The 24704-nt window shown below is 49.4% G+C and overlaps 1 protein-coding gene across 2 annotated transcripts in view; it reads right to left on the bottom strand.

Moving 5' to 3' along the window:
- The window catches only part of DAP (death associated protein), a 211839-nt gene extending 195869 nt beyond the window's left edge, over positions 1-15970 (bottom strand). The window contains exon 1 of one of the 2 annotated variants that reach the window (XM_063922702.1): positions 15832-15970. In XM_063922702.1, coding sequence (XP_063778772.1) covers positions 15832-15859 — 28 coding nt within the window. In that variant the 5' untranslated portion in view covers positions 15860-15970. Of the gene's footprint in view, positions 1-15695 lie in introns of both variants that reach the window. The other variant, XM_063922701.1, reaches the window with a different exon arrangement.
- Positions 15971-24704: the final 8734 nt, after the last annotated feature.

Raw genomic sequence — 24704 nt, 5'->3', positions numbered from 1 at the left:
CGTTACCTCAGTGAAGATCTGAAGTCTTCTGCCGCCTCTGAAGTCTTCTTTCTTCTCATACTCACCCGGCTTCTATCTTCCGGCTCTGCGAGGAGGACGGCGGCGCGGCTCTGGGACGGACGGCGAGGGTGAGCCCTGCGTACCGATCCCTCTGGAGCTAATGGTGTCCAGTAGCCTAAGAAACAGAGCCTAACATTAAAGCAGGTCTGTTTCTCTCCCCTAAGTCCCTCTATGCAGGGAGTCTGTTGCCAGCAGGCTCCCTGAAAATAAAAAACCTAACAAATATACTTTCTTTCAGGAAACTAAGGAAAGCTCCCTGTAATGCACCCAGTCTCCTCTGGGCACAGTAGTAAACTGAGGTCTGGAGGAGGGGCATAGAGGGGGGAGCCAGTACACACCCATACCTAAAGTTCTTTCTTAAAGTGCCCATGTCTCCTGCGGAGCCCGTCTATCCCCATGGTCCTTACGGAGTCCCCAGCATCCTCTAGGACGTAAGAGAAAATTAAAAAAAAAACGGAACCTTTGTAGAACGGCACACTGTAACCCAGAGGCTTCCACCTTTTCCCCCCTCGCACTCTATAGCTGTACTAGAGATGTGCACCGGAAATTTTTCGGGTTTTGTGTTTTGGTTTTGGGTTCGGTTCCGCGGCCGTGTTTTGGGTTCGACCGCGTTTTGGCAAAACCTCACCGATTTTTTTTTGTCGGATTCGGGTGTGTTTTGGATTCGGGTGTTTTTTTCAAAAAACACTAAAAAACAGCTTAAATCATAGAATTTGGGGGTCATTTTGATCCCAAAGTATTATTAACCTCAAAAACCATAATTTACACTCATTTTCAGTCTATTCTGAATACCTCACACCTCACAATATTATTTTTAGTCCTAAAATTTGCACCGAGGTCGCTGGATGACTAAGCTAAGCGACCCTAGTGGCCGACACAAACACCTGGCCCATCTAGGAGTGGCACTGCAGTGTCACGCAGGATGTCCCTTCCAAAAAACCCTCCCCAAACAGCACATGACGCAAAGAAAAAAAGAGGCGCAATGAGGTAGCTGTGTGAGTAAGCTAAGCGACCCTAGTGGCCGACACAAACACCTGGCCCATCTAGGAGTGGCACTGCAGTGTCACGCAGGATGTCCCTTCCAAAAAACCCTCCCCAAACAGCACATGACGCAAAGAAAAAAAAGAGGCGCAATGAGGTAGCTGTGTGAGTAAGATAAGCGACCCTAGTGGCCGACACAAACACCGGGCCCATCTAGGAGTGGCACTGCAGTGTCACGCAGGATGTCCCTTCCAAAAAACCCTCCCCAAACAGCACATGACGCAAAGAAAAAAAGAGGCGCAATGAGGTAGCTGTGTGAGTAAGCTAAGCGACCCTAGTGGCCGACACAAACACCGGGCCCATCTAGGAGTGGCACTGCAGTGTCACGCAGGATGTCCCTTCCAAAAAACCCTCCCCAAACAGCACATGACGCAAAGAAAAAAAGAGGCGCAATGAGGTAGCTGTGTGAGTAAGATAAGCGACCCTAGTGGCCGACACAAACACCGGGCCCATCTAGGAGTGGCACTGCAGTGGCACGCAGGATGGCCCTTCCAAAAAACCCTCCCCAAACAGCACGACGCAAAAAATTAAATTAAGAAAAATTAATTAATTAAATTAAGAAAAATTAAAGAAAAAAGAGGTGCAAGATGGAATTGTCCTTGGGCCCTCCCACCCACCCTTATGTTGTATAAACAGGACATGCACACTTTAACCAACCCATCATTTCAGTGACAGGGTCTGCCACACGACTGTGACTGAAATGACGGGTTGGTTTGGACCCCCACCAAAAAAGAAGCAATTAATCGCTCCTTGCACAAACTGGCTCTACAGAGGCACGATCTCCACCTCATCATCATCCTCCGATATATCACCGTGTACATCCCCCTCCTCACAGATTATCAATTCGTCCCCACTGGAATCCACCATCTCAGCTCCCTGTGTACTTTGTGGAGGCAATTGCTGCTGGTCAATGTCTCCACGGAGGAATTGATTATAATTCATTTTAATGAACATCATCTTCTCCACATTTTCTGGATGTAACCTCGTACGCCGATTGCTGACAAGGTGAGCGGCGGCACTAAACACTCTTTCGGAGTACACACTTGTGGGAGGGCAACTTAGGTAGAATAAAGCCAGTTTGTGCAAGGGCCTCCAAATTGCCTCTTTTTCCTGCCAGTATAAGTACGGACTGTGTGACGTGCCTACTTGGATGCGGTCACTCATATAATCCTCCACCATTCTTTCAATGGTGAGAGAATCATATGCAGTGACAGTAGACGACATGCAGTGATCGCAAAAACGCGCTATAGCGCGTATTTTACCCGATTTTGAGGGAAGGTGACTCACTTTTCTGAAATGGGCGGGTCCCCGGGGATGCGCTCTGCTGCAGCAGCCAATCACTTCCTGTTAAGTGACTGATTGATGCCTGTGACTGTGGGGGGAGAAGGTGAGCACCGCGGAGGCGCCGATTCATCAGACTTGGCGCTGCTGTTGCCTGAACCCTCCGCTCCGGCGCCCGTGCTCATGGACTGAGCGCACCGCCTCTCCGCAGGTCAGTTTCCCCGCCGCTCCTGACAGCCGCTCTGAGCGCCGGCCAGTGTGTGTGTCTGTGCGGTGTACATCTCCCGCCATCACGGTCTCCGCGCTGCTGTAAACGGACTTCTGGCTGCTGGCTCTCGCCGTGCCTGCCATATGGGCTCTCCCAGCACTGTTGCGGTGTGTAAGTGGAGGGGGCCAGTTAGTGTGTGTGTGCTTTGGGTACAAGGGGGTTGTCAATTACTGCTTGTGTGTCCGGGTTATTTTGGGAGGGGGCAATTACTGGGTGTGTGCACTGGGTATAAGAGGGGGGAGATTATGAGGTGGGCAGATGTGTGTGTGTGCGCCTGGAGTATGAGGTGGGCAGCTGCTGACTGTGCCCGGGGTATGAGGTGGGCAGATGCTGTGTGTGCCCGGGGTATGAGGTGGGCAGATGCTGTATGTGTGTGTGTCCGGGGTATACAGTGGGCAGATGCTGTGTGTTTGTGTGTGCGCGTCTGGGGTATACGGTGGGCAGATGCTGTGTGTGTGTGTGTATGTCCGGGGTATACAGTGGGCAGGTGCTGTGTGTGTGTGCGTCCTGGGTATACGGTGGGCAGATGCTGTATGTGTGTGTGTCCGGGGTATACAGTGGGCAGATGCTGTGTGTGTGTGTGTGTTTGCGTCTGGGGTATACGGTGGGCAGATGCTGTGTGTGTGTGTATGTCCGGGGTATACAGTGGGCAGGTGCTGTGTGTGTGCGTCCGGGGTATACGGTGGGCAGATGCTGTGTGTGTGTGCGTCCTGGGTATACGGTGGGCAGATGCTGTGTGTGTGTGTGCGCGTCCGGGGTATAAGGTGGGCAGATGCTGTGTGTGTGTGCGTCCGGGGTATAAGGTGGGCAGATGCTGTGTGTGTGTGTGTGTGTGTGTGTGTGTGTGTGTGTGCGCGTCTGGGGTATACGGTGGGCAGATGCTGTGTGTGTGTGTATGCCCGGGGTATACAGTGGGCAGGTGCTGTGTGTGTGCGTCCGGGGTATACGGTGGGCAGATGCTGTGTGTGTGCGCGTCCTGGGTATACGGTGGGCAGATGGTGTGTGTGTGTGTGTGTGTGTGTGTGTCCGGGGTATAAGGTGGGCAGATGCTGTGTGTGTGTGTGTGTGTGTGTGTGTGTGTGTGTGTGTGTGTGTGTGTGTGTGTGTGTGTGTGCGCGTCCGGGGTATAAGGTGGGCAGATGCTGTGTGTGTGTGCACGCGTCCGGGGTGTGTGGTGGGTAGATGCTGTGTGTGTGTGCACGCGTCCGAGGTGTGTGGTGGGTAGATGCTGTGTGTGTGCATGCGTCCGGGGTGTGTGGTGGGTAGATGCTGTGTGTGTGTGCACGCGTCCGGGGTGTGTGGTGGGTAGCTGCTGTGTGTGTGCCCGGGGTATGATGCAATGTATCTTGGCGCTCTACCTGGTGCAATGTGTCTCGGCGCTCTACCTGGCGCAATGTGTCTCGGCGCTCTTCCTGGCGCAATGTGTAGAACGTGCTCTGCCTGGCGCATTGTGTATAACGTGCTCTACCTGGCGCGATGTGTGTAACGTGCTCTACCTGGCGCAATGTGTATAACGTGCTCTACCTGGCGCGATGTGTGTAACGTGCTCTACCTGGCGCAATGTGTGTAACGTGCTCTACCTGGCGCAATGTGTGTAACGTGCTCTACCTGGCGCAATGTGTGTAACGTGCTCTGCCTGCTGCAATGTGTGTAACGTGCTCTGCCTGCTGCAATGTGTGTAACGTGCTCTGCCTGCTGCAATGTGTGTAACGTGCTCTGCCTGCTGCAATGTGTGTAACGTGCTCTGCCTGCTGCAATGTGTGTAACATGCTCTAACTGGTGCATTGTGTATAACGTGCTCTACCTTGTGCAATGTTTATATTTTATTTACCTGGTGCAATGTTTATATGTGCTCTACCTGGCGCAATGTGTGTAACATGCTCTGCCTGGGCGCAATGTGTGTAACGTGCTCTACCGGGCGCAATGTGTATAATAATGTGCTCTAACTGGCGCAATGTGTATAAAGTGCTCTACCTGGCGCAATGTGTATAAAGTGCTCTGCCTGGCGCAATGTGTATAAAGTGCTCTGCCTGGCGCAATGTGTATAAAGTGCTCTACCTGGTGCAATGTGTATAACGTGTTCTACCTGGCGCAATATGTATAATGTGCTCTACCTGGTGCAATATGTATAACGTGCTCTGCCTGGTGCAATATGTATAAGCGGAACTACTGTGTGGTGTAATGTGAATTGGCACTATTATGTGGTTACGCCCCTTCCCCATGAAGCCACGCCCCTTAAATTTTGCAGCGCACCTTCGGCGCGCACTGCCTATGCTTTATTGTCTGGTGAGGTGGAACACCAATTCACTTTCTGCCTAAGGGCACCAAAATGTCTAGTTACAGCTCTGGTGCAGGGTGTCCTGCATGCTACACAGCCCCACAGCACTGTCACCCCATCCCCCCACCTTGCAACACTTTTGTAGTGTCCAAACAAGATTAAGATTAATAAGAACCTTCATTCCGATGGGACCCAGAAAAAGACCGGTAGGACCCCAATTTTCGAAAGTGACGGGTCCCTGGGACCCACTTTTTTTTTGGATCAGCGCGATCACTGCGACATGTCCGTAATCGTTGTCAGGTCCTTCAGTCCGGACCAGATGTCAGCATCAGCAGTCGCTCCAGACTGCCCTGCATCACCGCCAGCGGGTGGGCTCGGAATTCTGAGCCTTTTCCTCGCACCCCCAGTTGCGGGAGAATGTGAAGGAGGAGATGTTGACAGGTCGCGTTCCGCTTGACTTGACAATTTTGTCACCAGCAGGTCTTTGAACCCCAGCAGACTTGTGTCTGCCGGAAAGAGATCCAAGGTAGGCTTTAAATCTAGGATCGAGCACGGTGGCCAAAATGTAGTGCTCTGATTTCAACAGATTGAACACCCGTGAATCCTTGTTAAGCGAATTAAGGGCTCCATCCATAAGTCCCACATACCTAGCGGAATCGCTCCGTGTTAGCTCCTCCTTCAATGTCTCCAGCTTCTTCTGCAAAAGCCTGATGAGGGGAATGACCTGACTCAGGCTGGCAGTGTCTGAACTGACTTCACGTGTGGCAAGTTCAAAGGGCATCAGAACCTTGTACAATGTTGAAATCATTCTCCACTGCGCTTGAGACAGGTGCATTCCACCTCCTATATCGTGCTCAATTGTATAGGCTTGAATGGCCTTTTGCTGCTCCTCCAACCTCTGAAGCATATAGAGGTTTGAATTCCACCTCGTTACCACTTCTTGCTTCAAATGATGGCAGGGCAGGTTCAGTTGTTTTTGGTGGTGCTCCAGTCTTCTGTACGTGGTGCCTGTACGCCGAAAGTGTCCCGCAATTCTTCTGGCCACCGACAGCATCTCTTGCACGCCCCTGTCGTTTTTTTAAAAATTCTGCACCACCAAATTCAAGGTATGTTCAAAACATGGGACGTGCTGGAATTTGCCCATATTTAATGCACACACAATATTGCTGGCGTTGTCCGATGCCACAAATCCACAGGAGAGTCCAATTGGGGTAAGCCAGGTTTTCAGCTGTGTGCGTATTCTGGAAAGCGGTGATACAAAGCGTAGCCTGCCTAGGAAAGAGTTGGCGTTTGCGAGATGCTGCTACTGGTGCCGCCGCTGCTGTTCTTGCGGCGGGAGTCCATACATCTACCCAGTGGGCTGTCACAGTCATATAGTCCTGACCCTGCCCTGCTCCACTTGTCCGTGGTTAAGTGGACATTGGGTACAACTGCATTTTTTAGGACACTGGTGAGTCTTTTTCTGACGTCCGTGTACATTATCGGTATCGCCTGCCTAGAGAAGTGGAACCTAGATGGTATTTGGTAACGGGGGCACACTACCTCAAGAAATTGTCTAGTTCCCTGTGAACTAACGGCGGATACCGGACGCACGTCTAACACCAACATAGTTGTCAAGGCCTCAGTTATCCGCTTTGCAGCAGGATGACTGCTGTGATATTTCATCTTCCTCGCAAAGGACTGTTGGACAGTCAATTGCTTACTGGAAGTAGTACAAGTGGGCTTACGACTTCCCCTCTGGGATGACCATCGACTCCCAGCAGCAACAACAGCAGCGCCAGCAGCAGTAGGCGTTACACGCAAGGATGCATCGGAGGAATCCCAGGCAGGAGAGGAATCATCAGAATTGCCAGTGACATGGCCTGCAGGACTATTGGCATTCCTGGGGAAGGAGGAAATTGACACTGAGGGAGTTGGTGGGGTGGTTTGCGTGAGGTTGGTTACAAGAGGAAGGGATTTACTGGTCAGTGGACTGCTTCCGCTGTCACCCAAAGTTTTTGAACTTGTCACTGACTTATTATGAATGCGCTGCAGGTGATGTATAAGGGAGGATGTTCCGAGGTGGTTAACGTCCTTACCCCTACTTATTACAGCTTGACAAAGGCAACACACGGCTTGACAAATGTTGTCCGCATTTCTGGTGAAATACTTCCACACCGAAGAGCTGATTTTTTTTGGTATTTTGACCAGGCATGTCAATGGCCCTATTCCTCCCACGGACAACAGGTGTCTCCCCGGGTGCCTGACTTAAACAAACCACCTCACCATCAGAATCCTCCTGGTCAATTTCCTCCCCAGCGCCAGCAACACCCATATCCTCCTCATCCTGGTGTACTTCAACACTGACATCTTCAATCTGACTATCAGGAACTGGACTGCGGGTGCTCCTTCCAGCACTTGCAGGGGGCGTGCAAATGGTGGAAGGCGCATGCTCTTCACGTCCAGTGTTGGGAAGGTCAGGCATCGCAACCGACACAATTGGAGTCGGACTCTCCTTGTGGATTTGGGATTTCGAAGAACGCACAGTTCTTTGCGGTGCTACTGCTTTTGCCAGCTTGAGTCTTTTCATTTTTCTAGCGAGAGGCTGAGTGCTTCCATCCTCATGTGAAGCTGAACCACTAGCCATGAACATAGGCCAGGGCCTCAGCCGTTCCTTGCCACTCCGTGTGGTAAATGGCATATTGGCAAGTTTACGCTTCTCCTCCGACAATTTTATTTTAGGTTTTGGAGTCCTTTTTTTACTGATATTTGGTGTTTTGGATTTTACATGCTCTGTACTATGACATTGGGCATCGGCCTTGGCAGACGACGTTGCTGGCATTTCATCGTCTCGGCCATGACTAGTGGCAGCAGCTTCAGCACGAGGTGGAAGTGGATCTTGAACTTTCCCTAATTTTGGAACCTCAACATTTTTGTTCTCCATATTTTAATAGGCACAACTAAAAGGCACCTCAGGTAAACAATGGAGATGGATGGATACTAGTATACTTATGGATGGACTGCCGAGTGCCGACACAGAGGTAGCTACAGCCGTGGACTAACGTACTGTGTCTGCTGCTAATATAGACTGGATGATAATGAGATGAAATCAATATAATATCACTAGTACTGCAGCCGGACAGGTATGTATATTTATTATGTAATGACAGATGACGGACCTGCTGGACACTGTCAGCTCAGCAGCACCGCAGACTGCTACAGTAAGCTACTATACTATAGTAGTATGTACAAAGAAGAAAGAAAAAAAAAACCACGGGGAGGTGGTATACAATTATGGATGGACTGCCGAGTGCCGACACAGAGGTAGCTACAGCCGTGGACTAACGTACTGTGTCTGCTGCTAATATAGACTGGATGATAATGAGATGAAATCAATATATATGTATATATAATATCACTAGTACTGCAGCCGGACAGGTATATATATTTATTATGTAATGACTGATGACGGACCTGCTGGACACTGTCAGCTCAGCAGCACCGCAGACTGCTACAGTAAGCTACTATAGTAGTATGTATAAAGAAGAATGAAAAAAAAAAAACCACGGGTAGGTGGTATACAATAATATATATATATATATATATATATATATATATATATATATATATATATATAATAATATACATATACACACATATATATACACACACACACACATATATATATATATATATATATATATATATATATATATATATATAATAAGATTTTACTTACCGATAAATCTATTTCTCGTAGTCCGTAGTGGATGCTGGGGACTCCGTAAGGACCATGGGGATATAGCGGCTCCGCAGGAGACAGGGCACAATAATAAAAGCTTTAGGATCAGGTGGTGTGCACTGGCTCCTCCCCCTATGACCCTCCTCCAAGCCTCAGTTAGGATACTGTGCCCGGACGAGCGTGCATAATAAGGAAGGATATTGAATCCCGGGTAAGACTCATACCAGCCACACCAATTACACCGTACAACCTGTGATCTGAACCCAGTTAACAGTATGATAACAACGAAGGAGCCTCTGACAAGATGGCTCACAACAAGAATAACCCGATTTTTGTAACAATAACTATGTACAAGTATTGCAGACAATCCGCACTTGGGATGGGCGCCCAGCATCCACTACGGACTACGAGAAATAGATTTATCGGTAAGTAAAATCTTATTTTCTCTGACGTCCTAGTGGATGCTGGGGACTCCGTAAGGACCATGGGGATTATACCAAAGCTCCCAAACGGGCGGGAGAGTGCGGATGACCCTGCAGCACCGAATGAGAGACTCCATGTCCTCCTCAGCCAGGGTATCAAATTTGTAGAATTTAGCAAACGTGTTTGCCCCTGACCAAGTAACTGCTCGGCAAAGTTGTAAAGCCGAGACCCCTCGGGCAGTCGCCCAAGATGAGCCCCCTTCCTTTTGGAATGGGCTTTTACAGATTTTGGCTGTGGCAGGCCTGCCACAGAATGTGTAAACTGAATTGTATTACAAATCCAGCGAGCAATCGTCTGCTTAGAAGCAGGAGCACCCATCTTGTTGGGTGCATACAGGCTAAACAGCGAGTCAGATTTTCTGACTCCAGCCGTCCTGGAAACATATTTTTCAGGGCCCTGACAACGTCAAGTAACTTGGAGTCCTCCAAGTCCCTAGTACCCGCAGGTACCACAATAGGTTGGTTCATGTGAAAAACAGAAAACACCTTAAGGAGAAATTAAGGACGAGTCCTCAATTCTGCCCTGTCAGAATGAAAAATTAAGTAAGGGCTTTATATATGATAAAGCCGCCAATTCTGACACACGCCTGGCTGAAGCCAGGGCTAATAGCATCGTCACCTTCCATGTGAGATATTTTAAGTCCACAGTGGTGAGTGGTTCAAACCAATGTGACTTTAGGAAACTCAAAACAACATTGAGATCCCAAGGTGCCACTGGGGCACAAAATGAGGCTGTATATGCAGTACCCCTTTTACAAACATCTGAACGTCAGGCACTAAAGCCAGTTCTTTCTGGAAGAAATTCGACAGGGCCGAAATTTGAACCTTAATGGACCCTAATTTTAGGCCCATAGACAGTCCTGTTTTCAGGAAATGTAGGAAACGACCCAGTTGGAATTCCTCTGTAGGGGCCTTCTTGGCCTCACACCACGCAACATATCTTCACCAATTGCGGTGAAAATGTTTTGCGGTTACATCCTTCCTGTCTTTGACCAGGGTAGGGATGACTTCATCTGGAATGCCCTTTCAGGATCCGGCGTTCAACCGCCATGCCGTCAAACGCGGTCGCGGTAAGTCTTGGAACAGACAAGGCCCCTGCTGGAGCAGGTCCTTTCTTAAAGGTAGAGGCCACGGGTCTTCCGTGAACATCTCTTGAAGTTTCGGGTACCAAGTCCTTCTTGGCCAATCCGGAACCACGAGTATAGTTCTTACTCATCTCCCTCTCATGATTCTCAGTACTTTTGGTATGAGAGGCATAGGAGGGAACACATACTCTGACTGGTACACCCACAGTGTTACCAGAGCGTCCACCGCTATTGCCTGAGGGTCCCTTGACCTGGCGCAATATCTGTCTAGTTTTTTGTTCAGGCGGGACGCCATCATGTCCACCTTTGGTTTTTCCCAACGGTTTACAATCATGTGGAAGACTTCCCGATGAAGTCCCCACTCTCCCGGGTAGAGGTCATGCCTGCTGAGGAAGTCTGCTTCCCAGTTTTCCACTCCCGGAATGAACACTGCTGAGAGTGTTATCACATGATTTTTCGCCCAGCGAAGAATCCTTGTAGTTTCTGCCATTTCCCTCCTGCTTCTTGTGCCGCCCTGTTTACGTGGGCGACTGCCGTGATGTTGTCCCACTGGATCAATACCGGCTGACCTTGAAGCAGAGGTCTTGCTAAGCTTAGAGCATTGTAAATTGCCCTTAGCTCCAGTATATTTATGTGGAGAGAAGTCTCCAGACTTGATCACACTCTCTGGAAATTTTTTCCTTGTGTGACTGCTCCCCAGCCACTCAGGCTGGCATCCGTGGTCACCAGGATCCAGTCCTGAATGCCGAATCTGCGGCCCTTTCATAGATGAGCACTCTGCAGCCACCGCAGAAGAAACACCCTTGTCCTTGGAGACAGGGTTATCCGCTGATGCATCTGAAGATGCGATCCGGACCATTTTTCCAGCAGATCCCACGGAAAGGTTCTTGCGTGAAATCTACCTAATGGGATCGCTTTGTAAGAAACCACCATTTTTCACAGGATCCTTGTGCAATGATGCACTGATACTTTTCCTGGTTTTAGGAGGTTCCTGACTAGCTCGGATAACTCCCTGGCTTTCTTCTCCGGGAGAAAACATCCTTTTCTGGACTGTGTCCAGAATCATCCCTAGGAACAGTAGACGTGTCGTCGGAAAAAACTGCGATTTTGGAATATTTAGAATCCACTCGTGCTGTCGTAGAACTACTTAAGATAGTGCTACTCCGACCTCCAACTGTTCTCTGGACCTTGCCTTTATCAGGAAAGCGTCCATATTTCTTTTAAGAAGAATCATCATTTCGGCCATTACCTTGGTAAAGACCCGGGGTGCCGTGGACAATCCAAACGGCAGCGTCTGAACTGATAGTGACAGTTCTGTACCACGAACCTGAGGTACCCTTGGTGAGAAGGCAAATTTGGACATGTAGGTAAGCGTCCCTGATATCCAGTGACACCATATCGTCCCCTTCTTCCTGGTTCGCTATCACTACTCTGAGTGACTCCATCTTGATTTGAACGCTTGTATGTAAGTGTTCAAATATTTCAGATCTCACCGAGCCGTCTGGCTTCAGTACCACAATATAGTGTGGAATAATACCCCTTCCCTTGTTGTAGAAGGGGTACTTTGATTATCACCTGCTGGGAATACAGCCTGTGAATTGTTCCCAATACTGCCTCCCTGTCGGAGGGAGACGTTGGTAAAGCAGACTTCAGGAACTTGTGAGGGGGAGACGTCTCGAATTTCCAATGTACACCTGGGATACTACGTGTAGGATCCAGGAGTCCACTTGTGAGTGAGCCCCCTGCGTGCTGAAACTCTTGAGATGACCCCCTACCGCACCTGAGTCTGCTTGTACTGCCCCAGCGTCATGCTGCGGACTTGGCAGAAGCTGTGGAGGGCTTCTGTTCCTGGGAATGGGCTGCCTGCTGCAGTCTTCTTCCCTTTCCTCTACCCCTGGGCAGATATGACTGGCCCTTTTGCCCGCCTGCCCTTATGGGGACGAAAGGACTGAGACTGAAAAGACTGTGTCCTTTTCTGCTGAGATGTGACTTGGGGTAACAAAAGGTGGATTTTTCAGCTGTTGCCATGGCCACCAGGTCCGATGGACCGCCCCTTTATACGGCAATACTTCCATGTGCCGTCTGGAATCTGCATCACCTGACCACTGTCGTGTCTTCGTCTGGCAGATATGGACATCACATTTACTCTTGATGCCAGAATGCAAATATCCCTCTGCGCATCTCGCATATATAGAAATGCATCTATAGTCAATAAAATCTTGTCCCTGTCAAGGGTATCAATATTTTCAGTCAGGAAATCCGACCAAGCCTTCTCAGCGCTGCACATCCAGGCTGAGGCGATTGCTGGTCGTAGTATAACACCAGTATGTGTGTATATACTTTTAGGATATTTTTCAGCTTCCTATCAGCTGGCTCCTTGAGGGCTGCCGTATCTGGAGACGGTAACGCCCCTTGTTTTTATAAGCGTGTGAGCGCCTTATCCACCCTAAGGTGCGTTTCCCAACTCGCCCTAACTTCTGGCGGGAAAGGGTATACCGCCAATAATTTTCTATCGGAGGAAACCCACGTATCATCACACACTTCATTTAATTTATCTGATTCAGGAAAAACTACAAGTAGTTTATTCACACCCTACATAATACCCTTATTTGTGGTACTTGTAGTATCAGAAATATGTAACACCTCCTTCATTGCCCTTAACATGAAACGTGTGGCCCTAAAGGAAAATACGTTTGTTTATTCACCGTCGACACTGGAGTCAGTGTCCGTGTCTGTGTCTGTGTCAACCGACTGAGGTAAATGGGCGTTTTTACAAGCCCCTGACGGTGTCTGAGACGCCTGGACAGGTACTAATTTGTTTGCCGGCCGTCTCATGTCGTCAACCGACCTTGCAGCGTGTTGACATTATCACGTAATTCCTAAATAAGCCATCCATTCCAGTGTCGACTCCCTAGAGAGTGACATCACCAATACAGGCAATTTGCTCTGCCTCCTCACCAACATCGTCCTCCTACATGTCGACACACACGTACCGACACACAGCACACACACAGGGAATGCTCTGATAGAGGACAGGACCCCACTAGCCCTTTGGGGAGACAGAGGGAGAGTTTGCCAGCACACACCAAAAACGCTATAATTATACAGGGACAACTCCTTATACAAGTGTTTTCCCTTATAGCATTTTTATATATGTAATCATATCGCCAAATAAGTGCCCCCCCTCTCTGTTTTAACCCTGTTTCTGTAGTGCAGTGCAGGGGAGAGCCTGGGAGCCTTCCTCACAGCAGAGCTGAGCAGGAAAATGGCGCCGTGTGCTGAGGAGAATAGGCCCCGCCCCCTTTTCGGCGGGCTCTTCTCCCGGAGTTTGTGAGATCTGGCAGGGGTTAAATACATCCATATAGCCTCAAGGGCTATATGTGATGTATTTTAGCCATAAAAAGGTATTATACATTGCTGCCCAGGGCGCCCCCCCCAGCGCCCTGCACCCTCAGTGACAGTTGGTGACTGTTGGTGAAGTGTGCTGACAACAATGGCGCACAGCTGCAGTGCTGTGCGCTACCTTATGAAGACTGAAAGTCTTCTGCCGCCTGTTTCTGGACTCTGGACCTCTTCAACTTCGGCATCTGCAAGGGGGGTCGGCGGCACGGCTCCGGGACGAACCCCAGGGTGAGACCTGTGTTCCGACTCCCTCTGGAGCTAATGGTGTCCAGTAGCCTAAGAAGCAAATCCATCCTGCACGCAGGTGAGTTTACTTCTCTCCCCTAAGTCCCTCGTAGCAGTGAGCCTGTTGCCAGCAGGTCTCACTGAAAGAAAAAAACCTAACTTAAACTTTTATTCTAAGCAGCTCAGGAGAGCCACTTAGATTGCACCCTTCTCGGCCGGGCACAAAAATCTAACTGAGGCTTGGAGGAGGGTCATAGGGGGAGGAGCCAGTGCACACCACCTGATCCTAAAGCTTTTATTATTGTGCCCTGTCTCCTGCGGAGCCGCTATATCCCCATGGTCCTTACGGAGTCCCCAGCATCCACTAGGACGTCAGAGAAATATATATATATATATATATATTAAACTGGTGGTGGTGATTGATTATTAAACTGGTGGTCAGGTCACTGGTCACACTATCAGCAACTTGCAAGTAGTACTCCTAAGCAGACAATCACAAAATATATTATACTGGTCTGGTGGTCAGTGTGGTCACAATGGCAGTGTGGCACTGACTCTGGCAGCAAAAGTGTGCACTGTACGTTATATGTACTCCTGAGTCCTGCTCTCAGACTCTAACTGCTCCCCACTGTCAGTGTCTCCCCCACAAGTCAGATAATTAATACAGTCACAATATCTAATCTATATCACTTCAGCAAGTAGTAGTAGTATAGTAGTACTCCTCCTAATAATGCTCCCCAAAATTACTACTACTGTGTCTCTCTCTACTGTCTCACTCTCTTCTCTAAACGGAGAGGACGCCAGCCACGTCCTCTCCCTATGAATCTCAATGCACGTGTGAAAATGGCGGCGACGCGCGGCTCCTTATATAGAATCCGAGTCTCGCGATAGAATCCGAGCCTCGCGAGAATCCGACAGCGGGATGATGACGTTCGGGCGCGCTCGGGTTAACCGAGCAAGGCGGGAAGATCCGAGTCGCTCGGACCCGTGTAAAAAAACCTGAAGTTCGGGCGGGTTCGGATTCCGAGGAACCGAACCCGCTCATCTCTAAGCTGTACAAGGATAAACTTGTGAAGTCACATTGGGCGTGATATCACTTGAATAACCGCCCAATTTCCTTTCTAAAGTGATCACTGTTATCGCGCCCATAGTAATCAGGTTTAGCTGTGTAAAGGGTTGGGCGCCCTCACTACCCCAGGGGTAGCGAGCTGAAATGATTTAACCACACCCGTCAGTAGACACAGAATGGGTGTCGAAGGGAGTGAAAAGAACTGAATACCGCCCATTGTACAAAGTTGATTTCCTTCCTAAAAGGTAGATATTAATTGTGTCGGCACAGTGTCCAGCTGCACAAGTCATGAGAGAATTCAGTAGCCTAACATTATGATTGTTACTGTCCACAGAGCAGGTTTGCCAGACCATTCCAGCTGGCACTTCACAGCCACGACTTTCCCTAACAACTACTGCCAGTACATGACTGACTACAACATCAGGGATACAGACTTTACACCTGTAAAGAAACTGGACATCAATTAAAGATTCTATTAAAATAATAAATCCAGGCTCTAGAATGATTAAGGTCAATAGTAAGCGCTAAAATAAAACTTTACTTGCACATATGTTAAATAAGATATTCCATTACATTATTCGCATAACCTGCCAGAAGTACAATAAGGTCACATTTTAGATGTACAGTAAATCTGCGCATTTGGTACGGCCGCCCCGAAGCTGCATACAGCAGTGTGTGCGCCATATGGCAGCTGTGTGTACACCCTGAGCCCGCCTGGCCTGTGTCCCACTGCGGACGAATTAGGGAACAAGAAGCGCATTAGTAGGGGGAGTGCGGGGATACCTGCAGGGAGGTGTCCGGCTTTGGTGTCCGTTTTCTCTTTGGGGGGAGATGACATGTCTGCGCACCGGGAGTCGCTCGGCTACCTCAGTCACACAAGGGAAGAAAGGGTTGTAATGATGATACCAATGTAACTCACATACGGCGCACTGGCCACACTCGCACATCTGCGCGGCTCACGTAAGCCCCGCCCAGCTCATCTTCCTGTACCTCCCATCCACACACAGCCACCCTATCGTAATAGGCCGCATGCCCGCCCACACCACGTGCTCTGTATGACACTGGCGACGTGGCTGGCTGGCTGGCCTATGTGAAGTAGGTTTTTTTTTTTTCTTTACTTTATTGAAAACGAGCACTAATGACACATGCGTGTTGCACACGGACCTGTATGGACACGACACGTTGGCGTGACTGCTGCTTGGCAGCTTCTTACTTCCGGCGTCCCCACCATTGCTTGCAGTACACGATCCAGAGCGGGAGAGGGAGCTGTGCCTTTGTCAGGGGAGAGACGCGCAGTCTGTTACTGTGATACTGTAAACCTAATTAAAAATGTACAGCATCATTGAACTTGTTAGCCTGGTTCCTGCTGTTCAAGTAATTCATTCTGGGACGTATAATTCCACGAGGACGTTGTAATAAGGTGGACTGGAATCGCACACAATTTTGTGTATATATTTACAGGTACTCCACCGATTATCTCGTACCCTTGGTTCCAGCACGGGGTATACAGTGCCATCCTGACGGCTAAACTCTCAAGCACTCATCACATAAGCCTAAACCTCCCAACTACAGCTTGACTGAGCCCTCCCGCCTTGCGATGGGTGCTTGGTATCTGCTTGATCTGAATTGCACAAAACCCCAGTAAAATCCAAGCCGCTGGTGAGTGCTGCGCTGTTGATTCTACGCTGCTGCTGGGCGTTGGATAGGTGTATCCAGGTACCAGTTAAGTGACTCCGCAGAGTTATCGCCTGCAATATGATCGCAGGTGTACAAATGCACTCCGATGTGCACCTTTTTTCCTCCGATTGCGATAAATTTTCATGGTAGCCATACTGATCTGCGACTGATCCGAGGAGCACGGGAACACGCCTCAGATCGGAGTAGAAAGAAAATGACATGCAATGTGACACTTTTCATCCGATCCATCAAACAAAAAGCTCGGAATCGGATGAAAATTGCCCATTTCTCTTACGTCCTAGAGGATGCTGGGGTCCATATTAGTACCATGGGGTATAGACGTGTCCACCAGGAGCCATGGGCACTTTAAGACTAATAGTGTGGGCTGGCTCCTCCCGCTATGCCCCTCCTACCAGCCTCAGTTTAGAAAATGTGCCCGGAGGAGCCGGTCACAGCTAGGGGAGCTCCATAGGAGTTCTTTTCGTTTTATTATTTTGAATAGAGCTTAGGCACGGGGAGGCTGCTGGCAACATCCTCCCTGCTTTGTGGAACTTAGGGGGGGGGAGTAGTGTCCAACCCTCTGAGGTTAATGGCTACTATCTCTGCTGACAGGACACAGCTCTTGATGGTGATCGTTAGCTCCGAGGCAACCGCTCACTCCCACAGCATGCCGCCACCCCCTAACAGAGCCAGAAGTTTGCGGTGATGACTGTCTCCGGTGGCTCGACTAGCGGGGAGCCGGTGTGTATGGCGGCTACAGGATTAGGAGCGCAGTACTGACATTGCGCTCCGGAAAGCTCAGCAGTACAGACGCAGTGCTGTGAGAGGCGCCCTGTGCCAGCGCGATACCCTTGCAACTGGTCACTCCAGCTATCAGGGGCTTTGGTTATACTGCTAGCACTATTACCAGTATAAATATTTGAAATGTGTGGAAGATGCGCCATGTTCAGGGGGCGAAGCTTCTCAGAGCGGACCCAGCAGCTCACCGGCGCAATTTTCTCCCTGCAGATCCACACGCTGACAGGGAGCGCTGACCCTCCACGACTCTAGATATCCTGTGTGGTACCAGGGGGTGGAGGAAGGGGATGGGGGGCGGGCTGTATATTAACTGTGTAATTCTATTAAGGGTACACAGTCAGCGCCAGGCAGTTATTGTATAACTCTACTGGGGCACTGTGTGTGCTGGCTCCAAGCTCTGTGTTTCTCTGAAGGTACTTTGGGTGGAACTGTTTCTGACAATTCCGTGTGTGTGTATGCTAATTTCTCACATAACCATGTCCAGGGACGCTGTGTCTTGTGCGGCAGAATATGTATTTTCTCCAGGGGAATCCATTCCATGTATGCAGGAATGTAATATTTTGTCTCAGCCTTCTGAATCCGAGCCCCAGTGGGTGGCTTCTATTAAGGGAATGATATCTCTGATTTCTACTAGAATTGCACATTATTATTTATTATTATTTATTAACAGTTTCTTATATAGCGCAGCATATTCCGTTGCGCTTTACAATTAGAACAACAGTAATAGAACAAAACTGGGTAAAAACAGACATTATGAGACTGAATCACAGGTTTTAAGACAATCTGTGGAGGTTTTGTCTGGTTCTGTTCCCACTGCCTCAAAATCCCCTGGTGTATGCCCAAAGAAGCGTGCGCTTGCTCAGATTATGCAAGTCGACACTGACTCTGACACGGCAGACGGTGATACGGATATGCGGGAGGGGGGGTGAGGCTTCCCTGGCAAGAGGTGTACAACTCATTATTGAGGCTATTAGTAATGTGTTACACATCACTGACAAACCACCTGAACAGGTAGAAGAGGCTTACTTTACAGACAGTAAGATAGCCTCCATGACCTTCCCTGCATCTATGGAATTGAACGCATTATTTGAAAAATCCCGGAAAAATCCAGAAAAAAAATTCCAGATCCCAAAGAGGGTTCTTGTGGCTTCTTTCCCTGAGGATGATAGAAAAAAGTGGGAAAACCCACCTATAGTAGACGCTTCTGTATCTAGACTGTCTAAAAAGGTGGTTTTACCTGTCCCTGGGTCTACCGCTTTGAAAGAACCGGCAGACCGCAAGATTGAAACTACGCTCAAATCCATATACACTGCTTCAGGAGTGGCGTTAAGGCCCACTATTGCCTGTGCATGGATTTCTAAAGCCATAGTAAAGTGGTCAGGCACATTACTAGAGGACTTAGATTCTATGGATAGAAGTGACATTGAATTGTTTTTACGTAACATACAGGATTCAGCGGGTTTCATGGTGGAGGCCATGAAGGACCTGGGTAATCTGACTGCAAGGACATCGTCCATGGCTGTCTCAGCACGCAGGGGACTCTGGCTACGCCAATGGTCTGCAGACGCGGAATCCTGGAGAAGTGTGGAGAACCTACCCTTCACAGATCAGGCTCTATTTGGGGAAGCATTGGATGCGTGGATTTCCACGGCAACCGCTGGTAAATCAACCTTTGTTCCCTCAGCCTCTCAGACGTCGAAAAAAAACTTTTTCTACGTCCTCTATGCAGTCCTTTCTATCACACTGACCTGGTTTGGAAGTGTTGTGGACTCCTGGTTTCTTCCGGTGACCGGGAAGAGGAACCGCTACTGGGTCACAGTAGAGATGGCCGGATGAAGGTCTTCCTCATACAGGGTTAGGACGATAGGCAGGAGGCACGGGTGAATGCTTGAAGGTCTCCTGAAAGACAAGACTTGTAAAGGTGCTGATGAATTGGTGGAGAGTACCAAAAGCTTACTGTGAGCGATGATGGGGTGCTGGAGGCACAGAGGTGCTAGAGGTACTGAGGTGTTTGAAGGCGCTGAGGCGCTTAGAGACGTTGAGATGCTTGGAGGCACGATGGTGCTGAGGCATGGAGGTGCTGAGGCATAGAGACACTGGAGGCACGGAGGTGCTGAGTGCTGAGGCACGGAGATGCTGAGGCACAGAGGCACGGAGGTGCTGAGGCATGGAGGTGCTGAGTGCTGGGGCACGGAGGTGCTGAGGCACGGAGGTGCTGAGGCACGGAGATGCTGAGGCATGGAGAAACTGGAGCTCTGGAGATCACCACCACAGTCGCAGCAACGATGATACTCAGGCGCCGAAGCACTGCCCGGCGTCTGAATTTGAACTTCCCGCCAGGACCTGATTGGTGGAGGTACCGATGGCGTTACCCGCACCTCCCGTGGACGTCGAGCGCACACGCTGGCCGGCCGGAGAGCTGGACGCCGGTAACCGCCAGCGAGGACGGCCGCACGGAGACCCAGCGCGCCCGGAGGGGTAAGTATGGAGACCGCGGCGGCGCTGTGACGGTACCCTCTCCTCTAGGAGAGGCCCCTGGACACTTTCCTGGCTTTGTAGGGTGTCTAGAATGGAAAATCCGGATTAGTTGAGGAGCCGAGACCTCAGAAGCCTTTATCCAACTTCTCTCCTCAGGACCATATCCTTTCCATTCCACCAGATATTGCAAATTCTTGTGAAGGTAACGAGAGTCTAGAATAGTTTTGATCTCGAAGTCTGTTCCTGTTTCAGACTCCATTGAGGTGGGGCTAGAGGCCTTTGAATGAAAACGATTAAGGACGAGAGGACGAAGAAGAGAAACATGGAAGGCATTTGGTATACGTAGGTGAGAAGGTAAACCCAGCTTACAGACCACAAGATTTAGGACTTGTAGCACAGAGTAAGGACCGATGAATCTTGGAGCAAACTTCATGGTGGGCACCTTCAACCGGAGATTACGTGTGGACAGCCATACCCTGTCACCAACCTTGTATTGAGGAGCGGCTCGCCATTTCTTATCTGCGAAGAACTTGTACCGGACTGAAACCTTCTTAAGATTAGCATGAATCTTACTCCAAATTTGTCCGAAGTGTTGTAGAGTGGACGTTACAGCTGGAACCTCTTCTATCGGAGGGCTTGGTAATTCCGGAACACGTGGATGGAACCCGTAGTTGACGAAGAATGAAGATTCACCAGTGGAAGAATGAAACGAATGGTTATGGGCAAACTCCGCCCAAGGTAACAACTCCACCCAGTTGTCCTGTGAAGAGGAGAGATAAAGACGAAGGAAAGTCTCTAGATCTTGATTGACTCGTTCCGTTTGTCCATTCGTTTGGGGATGATAAGCGGATGAAAACTTTAGTTTAATCTGTAGAGTCGAGCAGAGGGCTTTCCAAAACCTTGCGGTGAACTGTACCCCACGATCAGAGACTATTTCCTGTGGCAACCCATGCAACCGAAAATGTTCTTGGATGAATAGTAGAGCTAGTTTCGGAGCTGTCGGTAGACCAGTCAATGGAACGAAGTGTGCCATCTTCGAAAAACGGTCGACAATTACCCAGACAGTGTTGCAACCCTTGGAACAGGGCAAGTAAGTGATAAAGTCCATGGAAATGTGAGTCCAGGGTCTCACAGGAATAGGCGAAGGACGAAGCAACCCAGCAGGAGGCAGGTGAGGAGATTTATGTTGTGTACACTGTGGACAAGAATTAACGTAATCCTGTACATTCTTCCTCATGGTGTTCCACCAGTAAGACCTTTGCAGAAACTTGTACATCTACTGGGCACCGGGATGACCGGAAAACTTGGAGTTATGGGCCCACTGTAGTATTCTTGGCCGGAATCTAGCTGATACGGACATTCTTCCAGGAGGAGGAGCTGTAGTAGTTAAAGCAGCGGAGACAGAAACTGGATTTAGAATTAAACTCCGCTCAAAAGATTCATCCTCATCTGTGGAAACTTGTGAACGGGACAGCGCATCCGCATTAATATTGAGAGTCCCGGCTCGGTACTTGATAACAAAAGAAAATCGAGTAAAGAAAAGTGCCCATCTCGCTTGGCGAGGATTCAAGCATTGTGCGGATTTGATGTACAACAAATTTTTGTGATCCATGTAAATGGTAAACACATGTTTAGCCCCTTCTAAGAGGTATCTCCACTCTTCCAAGGCGGATTTAATTGCCAAAAGTTCCTGGTCTCCAATAGTGTAATTTCGTTCGGCCGGAGAGAATTTTCGAGAGTGGAAGCCACACGGATGTAATTTCTTATCAGAGGAGTACTGAGAGAGAACGGCCCCAAGCCCGACTGAAGATGCGTCAACCTCTAGGAAGAAAGGTTCATCGAAATTTGGTTGTTGGAGAACTGGAGCGGACATGAAAGCTAACTTCAAGTGGGAAAAGGCCTCAATGGCTTCGGGAGGCCATAAACTCGGATTAGAGCCCTTTCTTGTCAAGGCAGTAATGGGCACGACCATCTAACGAATTTCCTGTAGTAATTCGCAAAGCCCGGGAATCTTTGTATTGCTTTCAAAGAGAGAGGCTGAGTCCAGTCACGAATGGCAGAGAGCTTTTCCGGATCCATGCGAAGCTCCGTCCCCGAGATGATATAACCGAGGAACGGAATTGATGTTACTTCAAAGGTACATTTGGAAAGCTTAGCATAGAGATGATTCTCTCGTAAACGGTGGAGCACTTCTTTGACTTGAGTCCTGTGTTCAACAAGATTTTTGGAAAAAATCAGTATGTCGTCCAAATATACCACAACACTCTGATATAACATGTCTCGGAAGATTTCGTTGACGAATCCCTGGAAAACAGCAGGAGCATTACTAAAACCGAACGGCATCACCAGGTATTCGTAATGCCCATCCCGGGTATTGAAGGCAGTCTTCCATTCATCCCCTTCTCGGATGCGTATAAGATTATAAGCTCCCCTCAAGTCGAGTTTGGAGAAAACGCGGGCGCCACGAACCCTATCAAATAACTCTGTGATTAGTGGCAAGGGGTATTTATTCTTGATAGTGATATCGTTTAAGCCGCGGTAGTCGATACATGGCCTCAACCCCCCGTCCTTCTTCACGAAAAAGAAGCCCGCTCCAGCAGGGGAGGAAGAGGGGCGAATAAATCCCTTGAGCAGATTGGACTTAATATATTCCGACATAGCTTGAGTCTCGGGAAGTGACAGGGGATATGTGCGACCACGAGGTGGCGTCTTCCCTGGGACAAGGTCAATAGGGCAGTCCCAAGGCCTATGAGGTGGTAACAGATCAGCTGCTTGTTCCAAAAACACATCCTTGTACCCTTGATACGCCTCCGGAATATGCTCTTCATCCGTCTTGGAAGAGACACGGAGCGGACAAACGGGAGTGAGACAGTTATCGTGACAAAAGGAACTCCAAGACAGAATTTGAGAAGACTTCCAGTCAATGTGGGGATTATGAATTTTCAGCCAAGGCATTCCAAGGACCAGATCGTGATGCATTTTTGGAATCACCAAGAGTTCCAGACTTTCTTGATGTAGAGCCCCGACCTGCAGCTTAACTGGCTCCGTGCGCCACATTATGAGACCCTTGGAAATTCTAGTACCGTTGATAGCCGTCAACGAAATAGGCCGCTCGATAGGCTGTAACTTTAAATCCATGCTTTGGACACAGGAGGAAGAAACTAAGTTCCCCGCAGCTCCGGAATCCAACAGGGCTTCACAAGACTTGGAGGCTGAATCAGTGACTAAAGTTACAGGAAGCAAACAGTCCAAAATTGGAGAAGATTTTGTCGTAATCCCCAGCTTGACTCCTCCGGAACAAGCTTGGCCTGCCCGTTTCCCGGACGGGATTTACAAAACTTGAGGAAATGATCTGCGGCTCCACAGTAAAGGCAAAGTTTACCCTCACGACGACGCTGTCGTTCTTCTGGAAACAGTCGGGATCGGTTAATTTGCATGGGCTCGTCCGAGCTAGGCATAGCCACCGGTCTAGGAGTAGGATTCCGGAACCTGGAACGATCTGAACGGCTATGTTCTCTTCCACGCTCCTGCATCTGAAGATCCACCTTGACGCAAAGGGAAATCAACTCTTCTAATGCATCCGGCAGATCCCTTGTGACCAACTCATCTTTCAGCCGGTCGGAGAGACCGTTCCAGAAGGCAGCTCTCAGAGCATCATTATTCCAGCGCAATTCAGAGGCAATGGTCTGGAAATGAACCACGTACTGACCCATGGAACAGGAGCCCTGACGAACACGGAGCAAGTCGGAAGAAGCAGTGGTCATCCTGCCGGGCTCATCGAAGATTCTTCGAAAGGACGTGATGAAGTTAGTGTAGTTGGAAACCACGGGATCAGATCGTTCCCACAACGGAGACACCCAATCCAACGCTGACCCTTCAAGCAGGGAAATGATATACGCTACCTTAGAGCGATCCGTAGGGAAGTTATGAGAGAGCAGCTCGAAGTGCACCTCGCACTGATTTAAAAAACCACGGCAATTCTTTGGGTTCCCATTATAGCGAGAAGGAGTAAGAAGCTGAAGACGTGACCTGGTACCGGCCGGAGGTTGGACATTACTGGAAACAGCAACTGGAGCAGTTACGGGAGCCGGAATTGCGGAGGCTAAGGATGCTTGGATTTGATCCAATCGGCCGGACAGTTCCTGGAGATATTGCATCACCTGACCCTGTGTCGCCTCTTGAGACTGAACTCGGGAAGCCAAACTTTGGATGGCGCTCGACTCTGTGTTCCGATTCCCCGGGTCCATGTGGCCTGAGTATACTATCACTGACCTGGTTTGGAAGTGTTGTGGACTCTGGGTTTTTTCCGGTGACCGGGAAGAGGAACCGCAACTGGGTCGCAGTAGAGATGGCTGGATGTAGGTCTTCCTCATACAGGGTTAGGCCGATAGGCAGGAGGCACGGGTGAATGCTTGAAGGTCTCCTGAAAGACAAGACATGTAAAGGTGCTGATGAATTGGTGGAGAGTACCAAAAGCTTACTGTGAGCGATGTTGGGGTGCTGGAGGCACAGAAGTGCTAGAGGCACTGAAATGCTAGAGGTACTGAGGTGTTTGAAGGCGCTGAGGCGCTTAGAGACGTTGAGATGCTTGGAGGCACGATGGTGCTGGAGGCACGAAGGTGCTGAGTGCTGCGGCACGGAGGTGCTGCGGCATAGAGACACTGGAGGCACGGAGTTGCTGAGGCACAGAGACACTGGAGGCACGGAGGTGCTGAGGCATGGAGGTGCTGAGTGCTGGGGCATGGAGGTGCTGAGGCACGGAGGTGCTGAGGCATGGAAGTGCTGAGGCACGGAGATGCTGAGGCACAGAGGTGCTGAGAAGCACGGAAATGCTGAGGC

Source organism: Pseudophryne corroboree, chromosome 5 (assembly GCF_028390025.1).
Source record: "Pseudophryne corroboree isolate aPseCor3 chromosome 5, aPseCor3.hap2, whole genome shotgun sequence".
Classification (NCBI taxonomy): Eukaryota; Metazoa; Chordata; class Amphibia; order Anura; family Myobatrachidae; genus Pseudophryne; species Pseudophryne corroboree.
Note: the sequence above shows the minus strand (reverse complement) of the source record. Positions and strands in the feature narration are given on the sequence as shown.